Source organism: Hyla sarda, chromosome 2 (assembly GCF_029499605.1).
Source record: "Hyla sarda isolate aHylSar1 chromosome 2, aHylSar1.hap1, whole genome shotgun sequence".
NCBI classification, from domain to species: Eukaryota; Metazoa; Chordata; class Amphibia; order Anura; family Hylidae; genus Hyla; species Hyla sarda.
The window spans coordinates 190,531,603-190,555,069 of record NC_079190.1 but is presented as its reverse complement, the minus strand read 5'-3'; the positions used below and the strand labels follow the sequence as shown (position 1 = coordinate 190,555,069).

The 23,467-nt window shown below is 43.2% G+C and overlaps 1 protein-coding gene across 2 annotated transcripts in view; it reads right to left on the bottom strand.

Moving 5' to 3' along the window:
* The window catches only part of LOC130355628 (lanC-like protein 3), a 113,873-nt gene that overhangs the window by 45,690 nt on the left and 44,716 nt on the right, over positions 1-23,467 (bottom strand). For both annotated transcript variants that reach the window (XM_056556009.1, XM_056556008.1), the window contains exons 4-5: positions 15,268-15,475; positions 13,644-13,799 (exon numbers count right to left, since the gene is read on the bottom strand). In XM_056556009.1, the coding sequence (XP_056411984.1) occupies positions 13,644-13,799; positions 15,268-15,475 (364 nt within the window). The remainder of the gene's footprint in view (positions 1-13,643; positions 13,800-15,267; positions 15,476-23,467) is intronic.

Here is a 23,467-nt window from a genome sequence, read left to right as displayed (position 1 = left end):
GTGTTTCTATGAGGAGTGCAAATACAGGAGTCGAGGGTAGGACAAGCAGGGCAGGCTCTTGGCTTGTCAACCATCCTGATGCACGTTATAGCTCCTCAGGGAACACTGTCCTGCTTATTCTTAGTGCACAGAGCCATGCTTGTCCACCCTCACTTCCTGTAATTGGACTCCTGCAATAGCTTAAGGGACAAAAATATACAAATTTCTTAACCAATGTACACTGCTCAATAAAAAAATAAAGGGAACACTAAGATAACACATCCTAGATCTGATCCTAGAGGTGGTGGATGGTCTCCTGAGGGATGTCCTCCCAGACCTGGACTAAAGCATCTGCCAACTCCTGGACAGTCTGTGGTGCAACGTGGCATTGGTGGATGGAGCGAGACATGATGTCCCAGATATGCTCAATCGGATTCAGGTCTGGGGAATGGGTGGGCCAATCCATTGCATCAATGCCTTCCTCTTGCAGAAACTGCTGATACACTCCAGCCACATGAGGTCTAGCATTGTCTTGCATTAGGAGGAACCCAGGGCCAACCGCACCAGCATATGGTCTCACAAGGGGTCTGAGGATCTCAATGGCAGTCAGGCTACCTCTGGCAAGCACATGGAGGGCTGGGCGGCCCCCCAAAGAAATGCCACCCCACACCATTACTGACCCCCCGCCAAACTGGTCATGCTGGAGGATGTTACAGGCAGCAGAACGTTCTCCATGGCGTCTCCAGACTCTGTCACATGTGCTCAGTATGAACCTGCTTTCATCTGTAAAGAGCAGAGGGCGCCAGTGGTGAATTTACCAATCTTGGTGTTCTCTGGCAAATGCCAAACGTCCTGCGTGGTGTTAGGTTGTAAGCACAACCCCCACCTGTGGATGTCGGGCCCTCATATCACCCTCATGGAGTCTGTTTCTGACCATTTGAGTGGACACATGCACATTTGTGGCCTGCTGGAGGTCATTTTGCAGGGCTCTGGCAGTACTCCTCCTGCTCCTCCTTGCACAAAGGTGGAGGTAGCAGTTCTGCTCCTGGGTTGTTGCCCTGCTACGTCCTCCTCCACGTCTCCTGATGTACTGGCTTGTCTCCTGGTAGTGCCTCCATGCTCTGGACACTACGCTGACAGACACAGCAAACCTTCTTGCCACAGCTCGCTGCACTAGCTGAGCCACTTGTGCGGGTTGTAGACTCTGTCTCATGCTACCACTAGAGTGAAAGCACCGCCAGCATTCAAAAGTGACCAAAACATCAGCCAGGAAGCATAGGAACTGAGAAGTGGTCTGTGGTTACAACCTGCAGAACCACTCCATGCTAATTGCCTATAATGTCCACCTGTTGTCTGTTCCATTTGCACAACAGCATGTGAAATTGATTGTCAATCAGTGTTGCTTCCTGAGTGGACAGTGTGATTTCACAGAAGTGTGATTGACTTGGAGTTACATTGTGTTGTTTTAGTGTTCACTTTTTTTTTTTTTTGAGCAGTGTACATTGCAAATATACATATAGTGGTACTATCTACATTATATAAAAAGTTTTTGTTGACGACAGGCACACTTTAAGCAATTGTTTCACCATTGTAAATTATAAATCATTGTAAATCAGTCTTTCTCCCTAAACAACATTGTGACACCTCTTGGAGTGCCTAGCTTCCATGATCTTATAATACAATAGTTATAACTGAATAATTATCTCTGAACATTTGATTCTCTGTTTTGTGTATATATATATATATATATATATATATATATATATATATAGAAAACAATGGCGCAGCACTCCAAAATTGCAAAAAAGTGTAAAAATGTATTCCTTCATGTCAAGATTCAAAGCGACGTTTCAGCTCCCCACTGGAGCTTTTTTCAAGCATGGTCTTGCTTGAAAAAAGCTCCAGTGGGGAGCTGAAATGTCGCTTTGAATCTTGACATGAAGGAATACATTTTTACACTTTTTTGCAATTTTGGAGTGCTGCGCCATTGTTTTCTATTACATGGACTTTGATCGAGTCGGGGCGCTGGCACCGGCCATCTAATGGTGAAGTAGTGCTGCATTGTTTATGAATATATATATATATATATATATATATATATATATATATATATATATATACATTTTACTTTACTTGAATACAGAAGGGGTAGACTCGAGCAATATATTTTTAAAGCAATATGTCAGCCAACTAAGCATTATAAAGAGACAAGGAACGAAATGATCAGCTCCTAGTCACAATTTTTTTTTAACACATAGCTCAAATCTACGGCATTACTATTATCTGTAATCTGTGTACATAGGTATTTATTTTATGTAGCTGCGAACTGGGTGGTGCAGGTTACTATGTGGCAGAGATCTTAGGCAATTGCCTTTTTTGATGCTGCTTATAATATAGCCATGCCGACACAGCTATACACATCTATAAAGGGAAAATCTTGTCTAAGGGTATGTCCACACGTGTGTATTTTGAGGCAAATTTTCTGCTGCAGATAGTTACATAGTTAATACAATAAAAAAAAAAAAAAAGATGTCCATCAAAAGATCTCCATCAAGTTCAAACAAGAAGGTCAAGGCATGAGGTATAGGTAGATGAAGGAGAGGGGATGTGATTCTGTATTTTAATATATGCATGAATGTTATTATGTTCTAGGAATGTATCTAACCCTATTTTGAACCCCACAACTGTTCCTGCTGTCAATAACTCCTTAGGGACTATTCCAAAAATTCACAGTTCTTATGGTAAAGAAGGCTTGTTGCCCCTAGAGACTAAACTGCTTTTATCTCCAGGCAGTGAGTGTCCCCTTGTCTTTCGAGGGGGTTTTGCCTAGAACAGGTTTTACCCACATTAATGTATGTGCCATTTATATACTTAAATGGGCACTGTCAGATTCAAAAACATTTATATGTTGTACAACTTGGCAAAACATTAACCTTTCTAATAGGGATGTCCCGATACCGATACTGGTATCGGGGCCGATACTAGCTATTTGCATGGTATCGGGGACTCGTTTAATGTCCCCGATACCATGCGCGACACCTGCTGCCGCTCCACTGTCCCGTTCTTCCGTCCTCCGGGCCGCATCATGTCGTCCTATGGAGGAGCATGTGACACACACGTCACTCCACCTCCTCCCCCGCGCCCGGCGTAACGCTACGGAGGAAGCAGAGTGACGTATATGTCACATGCTCCTCCATAGGACGACACGATGCGGACCGGAGGACGGGAGAACGGGACAGTGGAGCGGCAGCACCAGCACCCGACCCGAGGAGGTAAGCTGCCTGCAAGGAGGGGGGCAACTACTAATGTCTACTGGGGGGGCCCTGCTGCTGTTTAAACGGGGGGCCCTGCTTCTGTTTAAACGGGGGCCCCTGCTGCTGTCTAAAGGGGGGGCCCTGCTGCTGTCTAAAGGGGGGGCCCTGCTGCTGTCTAAGGGGGGGGGCCCTGCTGCTGTCTAGGGGGGGCCTCTGCTGCTGTCTAAAGGGGGGCCTCTGCTGCTGTCTAAAGGGGGGGCCCCTGCTGCTGTCTAAAGGGGGGGCCCCTGCTGCTGTCTAAAGGGGGGCCCCTGCTGCTGTCTAAAGGGGGGGCCCCTGCTGCTGTCTAAAGGGGGGGCCCCTGCTGCTGTCTAAAGGGGGGGCCCTGCTGCTGTTTAAATGGGGGCCCCCTATCTAAAGGGGGGCTGTGGTCTACAGGGGGGCTGCTATTTATGTCTACAGGGGGGCTGCTGCTAATGTCTGCAAGGGGATACTACCTACTATTAAAGGCAATCTTACAGCAGAGTCACCTGCACTAACTTGAATCTATAGGTAGATAGTGCAGGTGACCTGGTTTCTACCGCTGCTCACCATGTGGTCATCGTCTCGCCGCCAATGCAAATTCCCTGTTCTGCCCAATGGAGAAGAGAGAAATCTTGGCTCATATTACAGCAGCCGCCTCCATTGTACACAACAAGGACCCACATATCATACGGTAAACAGCGCCAGAGACCGGGTCACCCTGCTGTCAGATTCCCTTTAAAATATAAGTACTCGTACTTGGTATCGGCAAGTACTAGAATTAAAGTATCGGTACTCGTACTCGGTCTACCATATCAAAAAAATGGTATCGGGACATCCCTACTTTCTAATATACTTCATAAGAAAATCTTACTTCCTTTTTATAGAAATCATGGCTTATATAATCATGGATTTGTCCAAGCTAAAGCACAGGCACGGACAAAGCCCAGAAAGTGAGGGTGGGCTTGAGCTCCTCTCTCCTGTCTGATCAGACAGGAGAGAGCACAGAGGAGTACTATCAGACAGGAGGGAGAAGAGAGGAGTCCTATCAGACAGGAAAGAGCACGGAAGAGTCCTATCAGACAGGAGTGAGTACAGAGGAGTACTATCAGACAGGAGAGAGCACAGAGGAGTTCTATCACACAGGAGAGAGCACAGAGGAGTACTATCAGACGAGAGAGCACAGAGGAGTACTATCGGACAGGAGAAAGCACAAAGGAGTATTATCAAACAGGAGGGAGCAGAGAGGTGTACTATCAGACAGGAGAGAGCACGGAAGAGTCCTATCACACAAGAGTGAGCACAGAGGAGTCCTATCACACAGGAGAGAGCACAGGGGAGTACTATCAGACAGGAGAGAGCACAGAGGAGTACTATCAGACGAGAGAGCACAGAGGAGTACTATCAGACAGGAGAGAGCACAGAGGAGTACTATTAGACAGGAGAGAGCACAGATGAGTACTATTAGACAGGAGAGAGCACAGATGAGTACTATCAGACAGGAGAGAGCACATAGGAGTGCTATCAGACAGGGGAGAGCACAGAGGAGTACTATCAGACAGGAGAGAGAACAGGAGTACTATCAGAAAGGAGAGAGCAAATGAGTGCTATCAGACAGGAGAGAGCACAGAGGAGTGCTATCAGACAGGAGAGAGCACAGAGGAGTCCTACAAGACAGAAGAGAGCACAGAGGAGGGCTATCAGACAGGGGAGAGCACAGAGGAGTACTATCAGACAGGAGAGAGCACAGAGGAGTGCTATCCCACCCTCACTTACTGGACTTTTTCTATTCCTGTGCTTCAGCTTGGACAAAGCCATCATTTCTATAAAAAGGACATACATTTTTCTTGTAAAGTATATTAGAAAGGTTAATGTTTTGCCAAGATGTACAACATATAAAAAAGTTTTTGAATTTGACAAAGTCCATTTAAATAAGCTGATAATATCCCACCTTAAACGCCTCTTCTGAAGACCAAATGTGAAAACAAGTGTCATTATTTTAAACTTTCCTTATAGCTAAGATGCTCCATCCCCTTTTTTAGTTTAGTTGTGTTCCTCTGGCCTTTGTACCCTTTCTGGCTCTAAAACATCTCTTTTATAAACTGGTGTCCAAAACTGAAAATCATATTCCAGCTGAGGCCGTACCAATGCTTTATAAAGAGGTAGTATTTTGTTCCTGATTTGATATATGACAATATCCTGCTATCCTTCGGAGCAGCTGCTTGACATTGCATTCTGTTCTGTAGTCTATGATCTATGAGTACATCCAAATCCTTCACGACACTCTTTGACACATGATGCATGCAGGTTTTTTGCATAACTTTACATTTATCCACATTAAACCTCATTTGCCAAGTGGATGCCCACAAACTTAGTGTGTCCAAGTCAGCTTGTAACTTATGCATGTTTTCCATAGAATGGAATGTGCTACAAAGCTTGGTGTCATCGAAAAGCTAGAAACAGAGCTATTAATCCTATCCTCTATATTATTCATAAATAAGTTATGCAAAAGTGGGCCAAGTACTAAACCTTGGGGTACACTAATAACTAGGGACCAATTAGTATAGCAATCAATCAATGACCACCACTCTCAGGGTATGGTCCTTAAAGGAAATCTGAAGTAAAATAAACTTTTCCCCTATCCACAGGATAGGGGATAAGTGTCTGACCGCGGGGGACCGCGATTTCCTGCACAGGGCCCGGCCACATGACGCCGCGGCCGACACGTCTCCTCAATGTAGTTCTATGGGAGAAGCGGGGATGCAGCGTTCGTGCATCCCCACCTCTCCCATAGAGCTGTACTCTGGGGGGGGCATGTCTGTTGAGCTCAGTGAGCTTGACAACACGCGCTTAGTAAACCCATGCTGGCTATCACTTATAATACTATTACCCCCTATGTATTCCTCTATGTAGTCCCTTATGAACCCTTCAAACTATTTTCCCACAATAGATGTTGAGCTCACCATTCTACATTACCTGGGGAAGACCTAGAGCCCTTTTTAAAGATTGGTACCACATCTGCCTTGCGCCCGTCCCTCGGCACAATATCAGACACCAGGAAATCTCTAAATATTATGAACAAGGGTATAGAAATACCTAAACTGAATTCTCTAAGAACTCTTGAGTGTAATCCATCTGATCCTAGAGCTTTGTTCACATTTACTTTATTTAACTTACCTTGTACCATATCTACATTAGGCCAGTTCAGTACATTAAATGATGTGCTACCAGCACTGGCCTGCATCAGATTCTTAATCTTCTTTTGTATATACAGAGCTAAAAAACCCATTTAGAAGCTCTACTTTCTCTTGATCCTCAGTGATCACCTCCCCATTATCATTATTAAGGGATCCTACTTGCTCTGTCCTTGTTTTTTGTTTCCTTTATATAGTTATGGTTATGTTGCTTATCGCCCTTTTAATATCAGTTGTCAGTCATGTGGGGTTAAGTTTAAATTTTTTACACTTGTTCCCCATAGAGATAAATTTGATAGTAAACTTATTTAGTGTTGATCTGAAAATCTCCCATTTATAATCTGTAACAGTATTTGACAACAACTCATTTCAGTCTATGTCCTGAAGTGCCGCTCCGAGCCCAGGGAATTATTATTATTTTTTTATTATATGCATTTGCCATTCCAACATGTATTTGTTTTCCACACTTTAAGCCAAAATTGTGTCATTGACTTGCCAGCAGGAAATCTGCAGCATATATCGTATATGTGAACCAACCCTGAGGGTCTCATTCTGGAAGAACGGAATTTTTATTTCCGTGGCAGAATTTCCCATGTGAATGTATCCTAAGGTCTTTGTACACCACAGAACTTCCACCTGTAGGATTTCAGAGTGGAGATCTGGTGCAACAGTCTCCTATTGTACTCATTGGGATTCCACTGTACTGTGCACACGGGTGAATTTCCGCAAAGCAAAATTCTGCCACAGAAATTCAACTTTTTTATTCTTTCGGCAGAATCTGCTCAGAAACGACATATGTCTGAGTGGTCCTAGCGCCAATTGATTCAGGCAGCTTTTAATACATGCAAAATGTCTGTTTGGAATTTCTCCACGTAAATGTGCTGTAGTGTGCAAGGAGCCTAACTGTATAAAAACCACTTCTTCTGCAATGTTGAAACACCAGCAGAGCTCAGGAGAGGTGGAAGGGAGTTATATTAAGATTTGATTCTTAGGCTAATTTCACACAGTGCATTTCTAGGCCTATTTTATTTGTAAAAATCTCTTAGACTTACATGGAGCACATTACTGTTAAAAATATGGATGCAATTTTACAAATGAAATACACCTGTAAAAACTGTGTGGCTATAGGCTGGGTTCACATCAGCATTAGGAAGCTTCAAGAATTAAATGGGAGGGGGGGGGACATTGGACCTCAATTCTTAGTATTAGTGTGGTGCATATTGCTTTATTGTGTTGGTCCTAAACTTTAAGGGTATGTTCACACTGAATACATGGATGGGTAAACTTTTGAGAGGATTTGACGTGGACAAATCTTTTCCCAAATCTTTGTCAAAATCCTCTTCAATGCCTCCTCAGTTACTTTCTAAATATCCTCCTAATTTCCTCATCAAAGCAGATTTTGCGCAGAATTTCAAAGTGAAAGGACTTAAAGGGGTTATCCAGGAAAAAACTTTTTTTATATATCAACTGGCTCCAGAAAGTTAAACAGATTTGTAAATTACTTCTATAAAAAAAACTTAACCCCTTAAGGACCAAGGACGTACCGGTACGTCCTTGGTCCTGCTCTTCTGATATAACGCGGGGTTACACAGTGACCCCGCGTCATATCATGGAGGGCCCGGCGTCATAGTGAAGCCGGGACCCGCCTCTAATAGCGCGCAGCGCCGATCGCGGCGCCGCGCGCTATTAACCCTTTAGTCGCGCGCTCAAAGCTGAGCCGCGCGGCTAAAAGTGAAAGTTCCCGGCTAGCTCAGTCTGGCTGTTCGGGATAGCCGCGGCTAATCGCGGCATCCCGAACAGCTGACAGGACAGCGGGAGGGCCCCTTCCTGCCTCCTCGCTGTCCGATCGCCGAATGACTGCTCAGTGCCTGAGATCCAGGCATGAGCAGTCATCCGGCAGAATCGTTGATCACTGGTTTCTTATGAGAAACCAGTGATCAACATAGAAGATCAGTGTGTGCAGTGTTATAGGTCCCTATGGGACCTATAACACTGCAAAAAAAAAGTGAAAAAAAAAGTGAATAAAGATCATTTAACTCCTCCCCTATTAAAAGTTTGAATCACCCCCCTTTTCCAATAAAAAAAAAAACACAGTGTAAATAAAAATAAAAATAAACATATGTGGTATCACCGCGTGCGGAAATGTCCGAATTATAAAAATATATCATTAATTAAACCGCTCGGTCAATGGCGTGCGCGCAAAAAAATTCCAAAGTCCAAAATTGTGCATTTTTGGTCACTTTTTATATCATTTAAAAATGAATAAAAAGTGATCAATAAGTTCTATCAATGCAAAAATGGTACCGTTAAAAACTTCAGATCACGGCGCAAAAAATGAGCGCTCATACCGCCCCATACACGGAAAAATAAAAAAGTTATAGGGGTCAGAAGATGACAATTTTAAACGTATTAATTTTCCTGCATGTAGTTATGATTTTTTCCAGAAGTCCGACAAAATCAAACCTATATAAGTAGGGTATCATTTTAATCGTATGGACCTACAGAATACATATCAGGTGTCATTTTTACCGAAAAATGTACTACGTAGAAACGGAAGCCCCCAAAAGTTACAAAACAGCGTTTTTTTTTCAATTTTGTCGCACAATGATTTTTTTTCCCGCTTCACCATAGATTTTTGGGCAAAATGACTGACGTCATTACAAAGTAGAATTGGTGGCGCAAAAAATAAGCCATCATATGGATTTTTAGGTGTAAATTTGAAAGAGTTATGATTTTTTAAAGGCAAGGAGCAAAAAACGAAAATGCAAAAACGGAAAAACCTCCGGTCCTTAAGGGGTTAATCCTTTCAGTACTTATGAGCTTCTGAAGTTAAGTATATCAATGACAAAGAAAGAAAATTCAGCTCACCGTATATAGTTCCCAGACCCAGATCAAATATGTTGTAACACAACTCTCCAGCGGAAGACTCGGAATGAAGCAAGGGCCGTGTTCCCAAGTGCAGCAATTAGACAGAAGAGGAATGGCATCCAGCTCCCAAAACTGGATAAAACTGAGGCTTTATTGTATCATATTAAAATCCAAATAGAAAATAATATAAATAAGAACAAGCTACTAGCGTTTCATTTGTTCTTATTTATATTATTTTCTATTTGAATTTTAATATGATACAATAAAGCCTCAGTTTTATCCAGTTTTGGGAGCCGGATGCCATTCCTCTTCTGTCTAATTTCTGAAGTTAAGGTTGTTCTTTTCTGTCTAAATCCTCTCTGTTGACACCTGTCTCGGGAAACGCCCAGTTTAGAAGCAAATCCCCATAGCAAACCTCTTCTAAACTGGGCGTTTCCCGAGACACATGTCATCAGAGAGGATTTAGACAGAAAAGAACAACCTTAACTTCAGAAACTCAGAAACTCAGAAAAGTACTGAAAGGATTAAGATTTTTTTAATAGAAGTAATTTACAAATTTGTTTAACTTTCTGGAGCCAGTTGATATATATAAAAAAGTTTTTTCCTGGAATACCCCTTTAATTCCATTTCCAGATGGAATAGTCATGTAAAATGTGAATGTCAATTGTTAAAGCAGAAATGAAATCTTCATTAGATTTCCCATTTAAATCAATGGAAATTGGATTCCAGGCAGGTTTTGGGACAGAATATATCAATGACAAAGAAAGAAAATTCAACTCACCGTATATAGTTCCCAGACCCAGATCACATATGTTATAACACACCTCTCCAGCGGAAGACTCGGACGCTACCAACGGGTTTCGACCTGTTAACAAGTCCTGTTAACAAGACCTGTTAACAAGTCTTAATCATGATTAAGGCTTGTTAACAGGTCGAAACACGTTGGTAGCGTTTCGTTTGTTCTTATTTATATTATTTTCTATTTGGATTTTTATTTTTTATTTGGATGGATTTTAATATGATACAATAAAGCCTTAGTTTTATCCAGTTTTGGGAGCCGGGTGCCATTCCTCTTCTGTCTAATTTGGGACAGAATACATGAGGAAATCTGTATGGAATCTGCCGCAAATTATTTAGTGTGAACATACCCTTAAACACAGCAGTTGTGTAATTTAAAGAGTACCTGTCACCAAATAAAACTTTTAGTATAGTGTTTCTTGTGTAATTAGCAGTATAGGTGAGTATTTGGTATATGTGGGATCTGTGTAACTAATTTATAGTATAATAGGGAGTCCACAGATTTCATAAAACATAGCTTTTATTAAAGATACAGTAAAATGAACATAAACAGTTAGCAATAAGATAGAAAATAATTTAGCAGTAGGCCTCGATATTTGCCCACTTCTGCTTATCTAGAATACTGACCCTGCTGGTCAACAGACCCCCTACCTATTAATGCAGGGAGGCCTTCCTACAGAGAGCCAGCCCTCATCCGGATCCTCCTATCTCACCCTATATCTAAAGGATGGGACGGAGGTAGGTGTGGGGGACTGATACACTATGGTAAATATCTGTCAGAAATTACCTCCAGATATCACCTGTGTGTTAGGTACATACAAAACAGTTGTGATATATATGTCACATAGACCGATTGGTATAAAAATATTATAATTAGCATCCAACACGTTTCGTTGTGTCCATTACTCTGCAGCACAACTCCTCAGGGAATTTTGGTTAGAGAAGTAGGGGCACGTAGTAGATATGCACCTCTCTCTCACTCCCACGTTAGTGTAAGGCTAGATGTACAGCACGGAGGTATATGATGTGTTTCAATGTTCTCCTATCATGAGGAGGAATCATATGTATATGTCCATCACTTTGAATGGGTAGTCCATAGAGGTACAGATAAATCTGAATGTAGAATGATGATGTTGTAAGATGTAGGTATAAAGGTAGAGGGATAAAGAGATAATAGATAAGACCCCTGAAGATATATACATACCAGGATAACGGTAGGCGTTAGGTGAGGTGACATATACTTAGCATTTATGCATAAAGGAGTTCAAGCAAGGTACCTATTGGGAATAGAGGTAGTGTAAAAAGCGTATATTGTCACCCAAAGAAAACACACTGACATAAGGATGGTATGGAGGATGAAAGGAGGGAAGAAGAGGGGGGGGGGGGGAGAAAGGAAAAGGGAGCCTACCTAAGGAATGATGCTACGATAAGTAGGATCTCCAGGTGTGGCGTCGATGTGGCAGCCAGATTGAGGTGGGCCTGTGTAGACATAGGACCCAGTGATAGTACAATGTAGGTAGACAATATAAGGTTACTTTTGCAAGGGGGAGAAAGAAGACTTACTTTCAGCGTAGTTAATCCTGTTGCTTAGGACCTGGTGGCTCTGGTCCTGCGTGTCATCCTCCCCCCCTCTTCTCCCCTCCTGTGCCCACTTGAGCATTAATGGTTATAGAACCTGAATAATCATTATGTCTGTCCTTAGACCTTAGGACCGGCAACCCAATTACCATACCAAGGCGTGTGCATGGGAACCACATCCACTTTTTAGGTATGTTATCCTCCATACCATCCTTATGTCAGTGTGTTTCCTTTGGGTGACAATATACGCTTTTTACACGACCTCTATTCCCAATAGGTACCTTGCATGAACTCCTTTATGCATAAATGCTAAGTATATGTCACCTCACCTAACACCTAAAGATATCCTGGTATGTATATATCTTCAGGGGTCTTATCTATTATCTCTTTATCCCTCTACCTTTATACCTACATCTTACAACATCATCATTCTACTTTCAGATTTATCTGTACCTCTATGGAATACCCATTCAAAGTGATGGACATATACATATGATTCCTCCTCATGATAGGAGAACATTGAAACACATCATATACCTCCGTGCTGTACATCTAGCCTTACACTAACGTGGGAGTGAGAGAGAGGCGCAAATCTACTACGTGCCCCTACTTCTCTAACCAAAATTCCCTTAGGAGTTGTGCCACAGAGTAACGGACACAACGAAACGCGTTGGATGCTAATTATAATATTTTTATACCAATCGGTCTATGTGACATATGTATCACAACTGTTTTGTATGTACCAAACTCACACAGGTGATATCTGGAGGTAATTTCTGACAGATATTTACCATAGTGTATCAGTCCCCCACACCTACCTCCGTCCCATCCTTTAGATATAGGGTGAGATAGGAGGATCCGGATGCGGGCTGGCTCTCTATAGGAAGGCCTCCCTGCATTAATAGGTAGGGGGTCTGTTGACCAGCAGGGTCAGTATTCTAGATAAGCAGAAGTGGGCAAATATCGAGGCCTACTGCTAAATTATTTTCTATCTTATTGCTAATTGTTTATGTTCATTTTACTGTATCTTTAATAAAAGCTATGTTTTATGAAATCTGTGGACTCCCTATTATATTGTGTAATTAGCAGACACTTTCCCATTCATGATCAACATAAATATGTTTAAAATGTAATAGAAAAAAACGTCCACTAGGTGGCACTGTTCTAATCCCTGCCACAATAATACAGTGAGTTTGGTCTCCTCCTAGCCTGACAGGGGACCAAACTCAGGAAGTGCTTCTCTGCACTGAGCTTGATTGACAGCTACACAGAGCCTCACTGAAAGCTGCACATACTGAAAGTTGCAGACTGAAAGCTGCACAAAGCCTCACTGAGAGCTACACAGAGCCTCACTAAAAGCTGAACAGACTGAAAGCTACACAAAGCCTCACTAAAAGCTGAACAGACTGAAAGCTGCACAAAGCCTAACTGAAAGCTGCACAGACTGAAAGCTACACAGTGCCTGAATCTTCTATTTATCACAGTTCTGAAAAGAAGTGAGGCCGGAAGTGGTCCCCCAGCAGGCTTCAGTGAGTAACACCCACTTTCTCCTGCTGTAGATTGCACTATGTGTGCAAGAAGAATGGTAAGATACAGAGCTTTTTAAAGCTCTTAAAAATGTTTTAAGGGTGGGAGGAGTGTTAGGGAACATAGCCCGACTTAGTTTAGAAAAAGTTAATTTGGTGACAGATAGTCTTTATTTAAGGTAATAAGAGAATTATACGCTGGCTCTGTGTGATCATAAATGACTTTTCCATTCAGTCCTGTTTTGATTTAGCCATGTTGGTCCATTATAGTTTGGGGTAAAGCGCCTTTTTGCGTATTTTGGAATGGTAGCTTTTGCACAGACTATTTACAAAAGTGCTGAACAGCGATTCATTTCTAACATCTAGACATTCTCAGAGATATAAAAAGTTAGAACAACCGGAATAACACATATGCAAGAACTTACACAAAGACACTAAAAAGTGGAAATTCAGCCTGGTTTGGCTGCAGTAGGTCAACCAGAAAACAGACCGTCCCAGACCAACCTTCAAAGAGACTGTAAATGCTTTCAACAGTACATGATCCATTTCTGAATTCATCTGAAGACAGAAATTCTGCAAATCTGAAGACAAAAATACATATGTACATTATTATTAAGCATAACTAGGCAAAATGTTAATAATACAAACATTTTGGTGCACTACTGTGGTAGATGTAGACAGTAACATATGACTAACCCTAAAAATGATGTTAAAATTGAGACATTAGCCACTATATCCTTATATGAAGGACATATATGAGCCCGCACACCAACGCCAAGGTTTCTCAAGTGGCATGGGACCTAACACTAAACCTACCTGTACCGTATAGCAATACCAGGGGCCAGTGGGCAATTACAGCGGCATTAGGTCTGACTCACAGCCTGCTCCCAGGTTACCTCCAGTGTGGCTAAGCGCACATACAGTTGGAGGAGGGATGAAGACTATGAGCCCCACCCAAATAGGCTGATATGTTGCCGGCCTCACAGGTGTCCTTCATATAAGGATATACTGGCTAATGTCTCAATTTTACCATAATTTTTAGAGTTAGCCATATGTTACTCTCTACATCTACCACAGTAGTGCACCTAAATGTATGTATTATTCTATATGTTACACATGCACATTGGACAGAGGTGTCAGCAGAGAGCACTGTGGTCAGACTGGAAAAAACTTCCTATGGAGCATACAGTAGCTGATAAGTACTGAAAGGTTTAATATTTTTAAATAGAAGTAATTTCTAAATTTGTTTAACTTTCAGGCACCAGTTGATTAGAAAATATATATATTTTTTCAATAGGAGTACCCCTTTAAGCAGTTTTGCCAGCTATTGACAAGTCCTTCATATATGATTCACTTAGTGTGTCACTGCCTTTTCTGTTTCAATGCAGGAGATGGCTCCATTGGTAAGTGACACTTCAAATTGGCCATGCACAAGTTCAATACATGTTTAACTTAAATCCTTTAACATGTCCTAGGAATGTCTCTTGCATTATGAGTCTGGAGGGTACAAGCTTAGCGTGGACTTCTCTCAGTCCATTCTAGTAATCAGTGGGGGGTCTAAGCCCTTAGATGCCGATAGATTAAAATGTTTCACACGTTCTTAAGACATGTCAAATGTTTGTTGAAAATTTGGTGTCCCTTTGATGAAGGTTTTCCATGTGGAAATTCACACAGAAAATCCACAGCAGATTACAGTAAAAGATTTTTGAAATCTCATCTACACACAGTTTACATTTTTCTGACTTGAATTCCCCCGTGGATTTTAAAATCTGTAGTATATTAATATGTTTTGCATATTTGTTGTGTTTATCCTCATTGAAATCTATTAAGATAGAAAAATTCACACCAAATCCACACCAAATCTGCATTTCCCCCACCAAGTTCGCACCCAAATCCATGCAGATTTTCATGTGAATTTGCTCTGGATTTTTTTTGGCAAGTAATGCGTCTAGTGTGCATTTACCCTAATAATTAAGTTTCCAATTTCTAAACTTACTTGTTCCTTGTATAGTCCAGTGAATCACTAAAAGATGCTGCAATGTCACTAACCTCTGAGCTCTGTAGATGTACTTAGAGTTGCCTGTAAGTCTGTAAAGTAATAGAAACACATAGGCACTGCCGGCAACTCCATGACAGATACCAGGTCCTTTTTTCAGCAAGCCCTTCTGCCAGGTTAGCTCTCCACAGCGGATACAAGTGTCGAGGTAGCATGGCTTCTTTGACAATAAATAGGCTTTTGCAAAAAGATAGGCGATGCCTGCAAATGTAAGAAAATTTTATAAGATTGAAAAGTCATACATTTTTGAACTAGCAACATTTTGCACTAAAATGTGGGACTTTGTCTTTTACATCCCCTATGAACCTATTTGGTTGGTTTTAGGAAGGTAAAGGGGGATGTAACTAACCGCAACCCAACAGATTTAACCCCTTAAGGACGAAGCCCATTTGGGCCTTAAGGACGCAGACAATTTTATTTTTACGTTTTCCTTTTTTCCTCCTCGCCTTCAAAAAATCATAACTCTTTTATATTTTCATCCACAGACTAGTATGAGGGCTTGTTTTTTGCACGACCAGTTGTCCGTTGTAATGCCATCACTCACTTTACCATTAAATGTATGGCGCAACCAAAAAAATACTATTTGTGTGGGGAAGTTAAAAAGAAAACCACAATTTTGCTAATTTTGGAAGGTTTCGTTTTCACGCCATACAATTTACGGTAAAAGTGACATGTGTTCTTTATTCTTTGGGTCGATACGATTAAAACGATACCCATGAAAATATACTTTTCTATTACTGTTGCGTTTAAAAAAAATCGCAAACTGTTTAACCAAATTAGTATGCTTAAAATCCCCCTATTTTGAAGACCTATAACTTTCATTTTTCCATATAAGCGGTGGTATGAGGGCTCATTTTTTGCGCTGTGATCTGTAATTTTTATTGATACCATATTTGCTTATATAAAACTTTTAATACTTTTTTTATTATTTTTTTTGGGAATAAAATGTTATAAAAAAGCAGCTATTTTGGGCTTTTTTTTTTCTTTACGTTCATGCTGTTCACCGTACGGTATCATTAACATTTTATGTTAAGAGTACGGATATTTACGCACGCGGCGATACCAAATATGTATATAAAATAATTTTTTTTACACTTTTTGGGGGTGAAATAGGGAAAATGGGACAATTTACATTTTTATTGGGGGAGGGTTTTTTTCACATTCTTTTACTTTTATTTTTAACTTTTTTTTACTTTTATTTTTACACTTTCATAGTCCCCATAGGGGACTATTTATAGCAATCGTTCGATTGCTAATACTGTTCAGTGCTATGTATAGGACACGGCACTGATCAGCATTATCGGTCATCTTCTGCTCTGGTCTGCTCGATCGCAGACCAGAGCAGAAGACCCCGTGAGACGGCCGAAGCCAGGTGAGGGGACCTCCGGCCGCCATGCTGGATGATTGGATCGCCGCGGCAGCGCTGCGGGCGCGCCGATCATCCATTCAAAGTACCGTGATGCTGCAGATGCCGTGATCTGTATTGATCACGGCATCTGAGGGGTTAATGGCGGACATCTGCACGATCGTGGATGACCTGCCGCGCATGACGCGAGCATCGCTCCGATGCTTGCGGTTATGCATTGGACGTAAATGTATGTCCCGGTGCGTTAAGTACCACCTCACCAGGACGTACATTTATGTCCTTCGTCGTTAAGGGGTTAAAGGGGTACTCCGGTAGAATTATTATTTCTTTTTTTTTAATCAACTGGTGCCAGAAAGTTTTTTTTTATTTTTGCAATTATTAATAACAAACACCACCAACAAGGCAAAATAAGAGCAACTTGGACAACAGCACTCTCCGAGGGTCCCAGAAACCAGCACTGAAACGGTAACAAGGAGTCAAATTATACCAGGATGAGCATAAGTGGAAGAGAAGGGTGTATCTGAGACCCGATCAGAGCAGGCCCAACACAAACATACACACAGACATACAAGCAAGCACACTTCTCGGTAACCCCCCTCCCCCCATCCCAGCCCCCTCTCGCAAAGGGCAGCAGTACACCATAGCAACCTACTAAGTCAGTCTGACCGGCGGGTCAGCCGAAACGTCCAGCAAAAGCAAGGGGGTCCACCATACCCTGTCAAATTTCTTAGGGTACTTACGTCTCACATATAGAGCCAATGGCACAATGAGACATATTTGTTTACCAAAGTTAACCATCGAGACAGTGGGGAGGTGGATGTACCCTTCCATGTCATTACTACCACTTTACGGGCACAAAATAGCAGGAAACGAATCAGCAAGCGTCTATGTGAACTAGAGATCAAGTTATTAATAACCCCCAGCAGGCACACCAAAGGGTTGAGTATAAAAGGGAAGTCTAAATGATCAGCTAGAAACGCCATCACCCCCCTCCAGAAGACAGCAATGACAGGACAGTCCCACACCACATGCAAGAAGGTACCAACCTCTAAAGAGCATCTAAAGCACAGGTCAGACGGAGAAACTCGAATACGCTTAAGCTTAGAAGGGGTATAATACAACCTCAAGACATATCTAGATTGGATCAGCATATCTCTACTGCTAACCACAGTGGAATAGTAAGAATGAGGGTTCTTCTTCCACGGACACTCGGACAAACCAGGGATATCAGCCACCCATTTAGGAAAGGCTAGGTAGAAAGGGCTAGGCTCCAGTGACTGGAGAACAGCATAGGACTGAGTAAGAGGTTTAGAAAGATCCGTGGTGCCCAGGAGAAGCTCCACATCAGAAAACACAGGGGTAAACATCAGGGAGCCAAACCGCGCATGAAGCGCATGCCGGAGCTGAAAATACACAAAAAAGGCACTTCCAGGGATGCCATAACGTTCCTTCATGTCCGAAAAGGATAGGAAAAAGTGGATCACAAATTTGACCCCGTGAGAACCCCAGAAACTGGCCTCCTGTAACCCATGTAGGTGAGGTAGATGTACATTCCCCCACAAGGGTGCCCTAGGAGATACCAGAGTCTACGAAAATTTACTCGACACCACGGACCACACTTTAGCAATAGTTAAAAGAGGAGTTGGAAAGGAAGAACTAGAGTGATACCTGTGGAGTGTATTAGTCAAAGCTTCATAGGAACCCATAAGTGCAGTAGCCAAGGCCATCGCCAAGTTCAACAGATCCAGATCGATCCACCACGCTGCATAGACCAATTGGAAAGCAAGAAAATAATTATATACATCAGGGGCAGCTAAGCAGCCATGCCGCTTGGGAGCCTGGAGAAGGGCCTGACCGAGTCTGGGAGGTTTTCTCTGCCAATAGAAGGATCCCAGAGCACCACCCAGCCAGCGCATTAAAATATTTCCTGGGGGGAATAACCGGGGCTAAGTGAAAAAGATAAAGGAATTTAGGGAGGCAAATCATTTTAAATATATTGATTCTGCCGACTATGGAGAGAGGGAGTGCGGACCAGGCGGTCAGTCTCTCCACAGTGGAGAGAAAAAGTGGTTCCAGGTTCAGGGGGAGGTAGTCAAACAGGGAAGGAGTTACCTCCACTCCTAAGTATCTGAAGCAAGGAACAACCTGCACCCCAGCCGGAAGAAAGGGGGGGGAGAAGGACCTCAGATGAAAATGCCATTAGGGAGGATTTAGCCCAGCTGACCTGCAAGCCCAAGATCACACCAAATCCGTCAAGTAAATTCACAAGGGACAGGAGAGAACCCCCAGCTTCGGCCATGTATACCAGAGTAACATCTGTATAAAGGGAAACCTTCTCTAGAATAGACCCCCTGGGAATACCACAGATATCTGGGTCTCTACGAATGGCTGTCGCCAAGGGTTCGATCTCCAGCGCAAACAGGAAGGGAGAGAGCGGGCCCCCCTGTCTCGTCCCAAGACCCAGAGGAAAGGGAGCACAAACATCTAAGTTAGTGCGGATACGGGCCCTAGGACTATCATAGAGCAGGTGAACCCAGGCACAGAATCAGGGACCAAATCCAAACAAACCCAGCACCTTCCAAAGATAAGGCCACAATACCGAGTCAAAGGCTTTATAATTATTAAGACTAACAACCACATCAGTAGGAAAGCCCTCCCCCACCGCTGCTATGTTGAGCTGCAGACGCTTCACATTCACATCAGTAGCTCTACCCGGCATAAACCCAGTTTGGTCAGGATGAATGAGAGCACCGATAACCTCTTACAGACAAGTGGCCAATACTCTAGCCAAAATCTTAATTTCAACATTCAAAAGGGATATAGGTCTATAGGAGCCAGGTAACACTGGGTCCTTTCCAGGTTTAGGAAGCACAACAATGAGCGCTTCCCTCATAGAGTCTGGAAGGGCATCGGCAACAGCTATCGAGCGAAACAGATTACGAAGAATAGGGGCCAGTCGCTCCTCATTCATCCTGTAGCAAACACCTACGATCCCGTCTAAACCCGGGGTCTTCCCGTGAGGAAGATCACGTATAGCTTGTGCCACCTGCTCAACCGTAAAGCTGGCATCTAAAGACTCTGCCTGAGCACGACTAAGTATGGGGAGGGATAATTCTCTTGCAAGAATGAGAAAATTTCCCCCTGACAAGGCTTAAAGGGGGAATTATATAAGGAGGAGTAAAATTCCCTGAAGACAGAATTAATCAGCTGCAGATCAGCCACCACCACATCATCACAATAATACAACAAGGAAAAGGCAGTGGCACGTGACTGGGAGGCTGTAGTTGGAGACAGCGGTGAGAGCTTGGACTAGACTACAGCCTCCCAGTAACGGACACCATCCCCTGACAGGCCGGACACAGTCCGTGCCAGCCAAAGACTGTAAGGAAGCCAGGAGACACCTCTAGGAGACATTGCTACTTACAAACAGCAAGTGGGCATCCATCAACTTGAGCCGGACGCAGCCCGTGCCAGCCCGCACCGCGATCCTCCCCATCTATCCTGGTTGGTGAGTGGTGCCGTGCACCAATCTCTTCTAATATCCAAATATAGGAGTACTCTTACAGTTAACTATACAACCAATGACTATCTCCCAATTGGAACCATATATATCTATATAAACTACTATATCACAAATGATGATCCCTATTGATCCAAACTAAGGATAAAAACCGCGGACTATTAACAAACTAACTGCTGCTATTCACAGACGTTCCTTGAAGCTATATTACTGTGTTATCTAGTTGGTTTATTCATTTGATTTGATATACTCTATGCATCATTTTTTGCAAATCTTACCACTTTATGCTACTTTTTATTAACCACTCCATTGTATGCACGGGCCCTGCATCACACAATTCATTGATCTATTGCCTCATTCTTTCTATTGCCTCATCCTTCAGTACAACTACCTAGAAGGTCTGCATCCCCTCTATGTGATTTTCATTTACACTAAACACGTAGTGTATCGTGTTTTTTGCAGTCACCTCGGTATTCTGTACCTTTATTTGTGGTGTTAGCCGGCATATCATTTATTGTCTAAATAGATTTTAATAGTTTGGAAATTTATGCACACGACAATATCAAATATGTAAATTTTTTCCCTTTTTTTTGTAAAATGAGTAAACAAAGTGGATTTGACTTTTTATTAGGGGAGGGGGTTTTATATCATTTTTGAAACTTTCAAAATTTTTTATTTTACACTTTTTAAGTCCACATAGGCAGTCAGGTAAGGGGGCCCTCCTCCGCAATTTTGGCTCACTGAACCCCCTCGATCAGGCATCTAAAGGGTTAAATGCTGGGCAGCAGCGATCCCATGATCCGTGAGCAGTGAGTGTGAAGCTACTGATAGTAGCTGATACTCACTGCTCTGAAGCGAGCGCAGCTCCTGCATTCTAGGACACAAGGGCGTACCTGTACACCCTTTGTTCTTAACAGGTTAAAAACACCCAGGAAGATAAATGGAGTGTACAACCAAATTTTTAAGTAGGGAATAGACAGATTGTACATGCCCAAAATTTGTAGGCATATTGCTAGCCCAGGAGAGGCATTTCTATAGCAGTGATTCCCAACCAGGTGCCTCCAGCTGCTGCAAAACTACAACTTCCTGGATGCCCGGGCAGCCTTTGGCATCCATGTTTCATTACTGTAACTGGGTAACTGTAAAATAGTTTTAATAGGAAGATGCATGTAGTGTGAACTGACACAACCCACTCATGAGTCTCAGCAGTTTAGGCTTCTGGTTGCTGAGTCTAGCCAGGTGATAAGGTTGGTCTGATTAGGTGGATTACAATGATTACCCTCCACCCCCTCTTTCTCTCTGCAAAGCCAGATAATTAATGGGAAATGTAGGCAGCATTAGAAAATCATTTCTGTTCTGAAATAGAATTAACCTCTTCAGGACGCCGGGCGCATGCATACGCCCTGCATCCCGAGTCCTTAAGGACGTGGGGCGTATGCATACGCCAGTGGGAATTCCGGTCCCTGCCGCTAGCCTATTGGGGACCGGACCGGGATGCCTGCTGAAATCATTCAGCAGGCATCCCGGCACATCACCGAGAGGGGTCCTGAGACCCCCCCATGTTGGCGATCGCAGAAAATCGCATGTCAATTCAGACATGCGATTTTCTGCTATTCAGGGCTGATCGGGTCTCTGGTGACCCGATCACCCGGAAAATAGGGATGATCAGAGCTGTCAGTGACAGCCCCGATCATCCTGAGGGATAGGAGCAAGGTCGCAGTGCTGCGATCACCTCCTATCCCCTGCCATTGGTCAGAACTGATTCTGACCAATGGCAGCGCAGGACAGTGGGTTGCCACGGCAACCACCCGTTCTGCCCACCCCTGGATGTCGGGCAGAACGGGGGGAGAAGATGGAGACCGGTACCTTACCTGAAGATGACGTGGGGACCGAAGATCATCGTGGAGACTGCAGAGATCCCGGCTCAGGTAGGGAAACAACGTGGGGGGGGGGGGAATGAAAGTTAAAGTAAAGCGATCTTTACTGTGGCAACCACTAGGAAGGCAGAACTGCAACTCCCAGCATTCCCAGACAGCCAAAGGGTGTCTGGGCATGCTGCGAGTTGTAGTTTTGTAACATCTGGAGTGTCACAGTTTGGAGACCACTGTTACAGTGGTGCCAAAACGGTAGCCCTCCAGATGTTGCCAAACTACAACTCTCAGCATGCCTAGACTGCCCAGGCATGCTGGGAGTTGTAGTTCTGTAACATCTGTCCCTTCAGATTTTGCAATTTTCATGAAATTTCTGAAAATTGCTGCTCTACTTTGAAGCCCTCTAATTTTTTCAAAAAGTAAAAATGCTAACATAAAGTGGACATATTGTATTTGTGAATAAAAATAAAATGTATTTGGAATATCCATTTTCCTTAAAAGCAGAGAGCTTCAAAGTTAGAAAAATGCAACATTTTCTAAAATTTCATGAAATTTGGGGATTTTTCACCAAAAAAGGATGCAAGTAACGACGAAAATTCACCACCAAAATAAAGTAGAATATGTCACGAAAAGACAATCTCAGAATCAGAATATTCGGTAAAAGCATCCCAGAGTTATTAATGCATAAAGCGACGGTGGTCAGAATTGCGAAAAAGGGCTCAGTCCTTAAAGGGGTACTCTGGTGCTTAGACATCTTATCCCCTATCCAAAGGATAGGGGATAAGATGCCTGATCGCGGGAGTCCCGCCGCTGGGGACCCCCATGATCTTGCACGCGGCACCCCGTTTGTAATCAGTCCCTGAAGCGTGTTCGCTCCGGGACTGATTACCGGCGACTACAGGGCGGGCGGCGTGTGACGTCCCGCCCCCGTGTGATGTCACCCTTCGCCCCTCAATGCAAGCCTATGGGAGGGGGCGTGATAGCTTCCACGCCCCCTCCCGTAGGCTTGCATTGAGGGAAGGAGCGAGACATCACACGCCGCCCGCCCTGTAGTCGCCGGTAATCAGTCCCAGAGTGAACACGCTCCGGAGACTGATTATAAACGGGGTGCCGCGTGCAAGATCATGGGGGCCCCCAGCGGCGGAACTCCCGCGATCAGGCATCTTATCCCCTATCCTTTGGATAGGGGATAAGATGTCTAAGCACCGGAGAACCCCTTTAAGGTGAAAAGGGGCTGCGTCCTTAAGGGGTTAAGATGGCTGAAAACCAAATTTTCCTAGAGTGCTTCTTTAAAAAAAAGTATCAGGGTTCTTTTTAGGGAAAGGTTTATCAGACTATTTAATAAATGTTCTCTGCCCGGGCTACCAGTCTCGAATAGGCCCAGTGCACTTCATGTTTGCACAGATCCAGTAGGGGCAATCTACGAAGGCCATAAA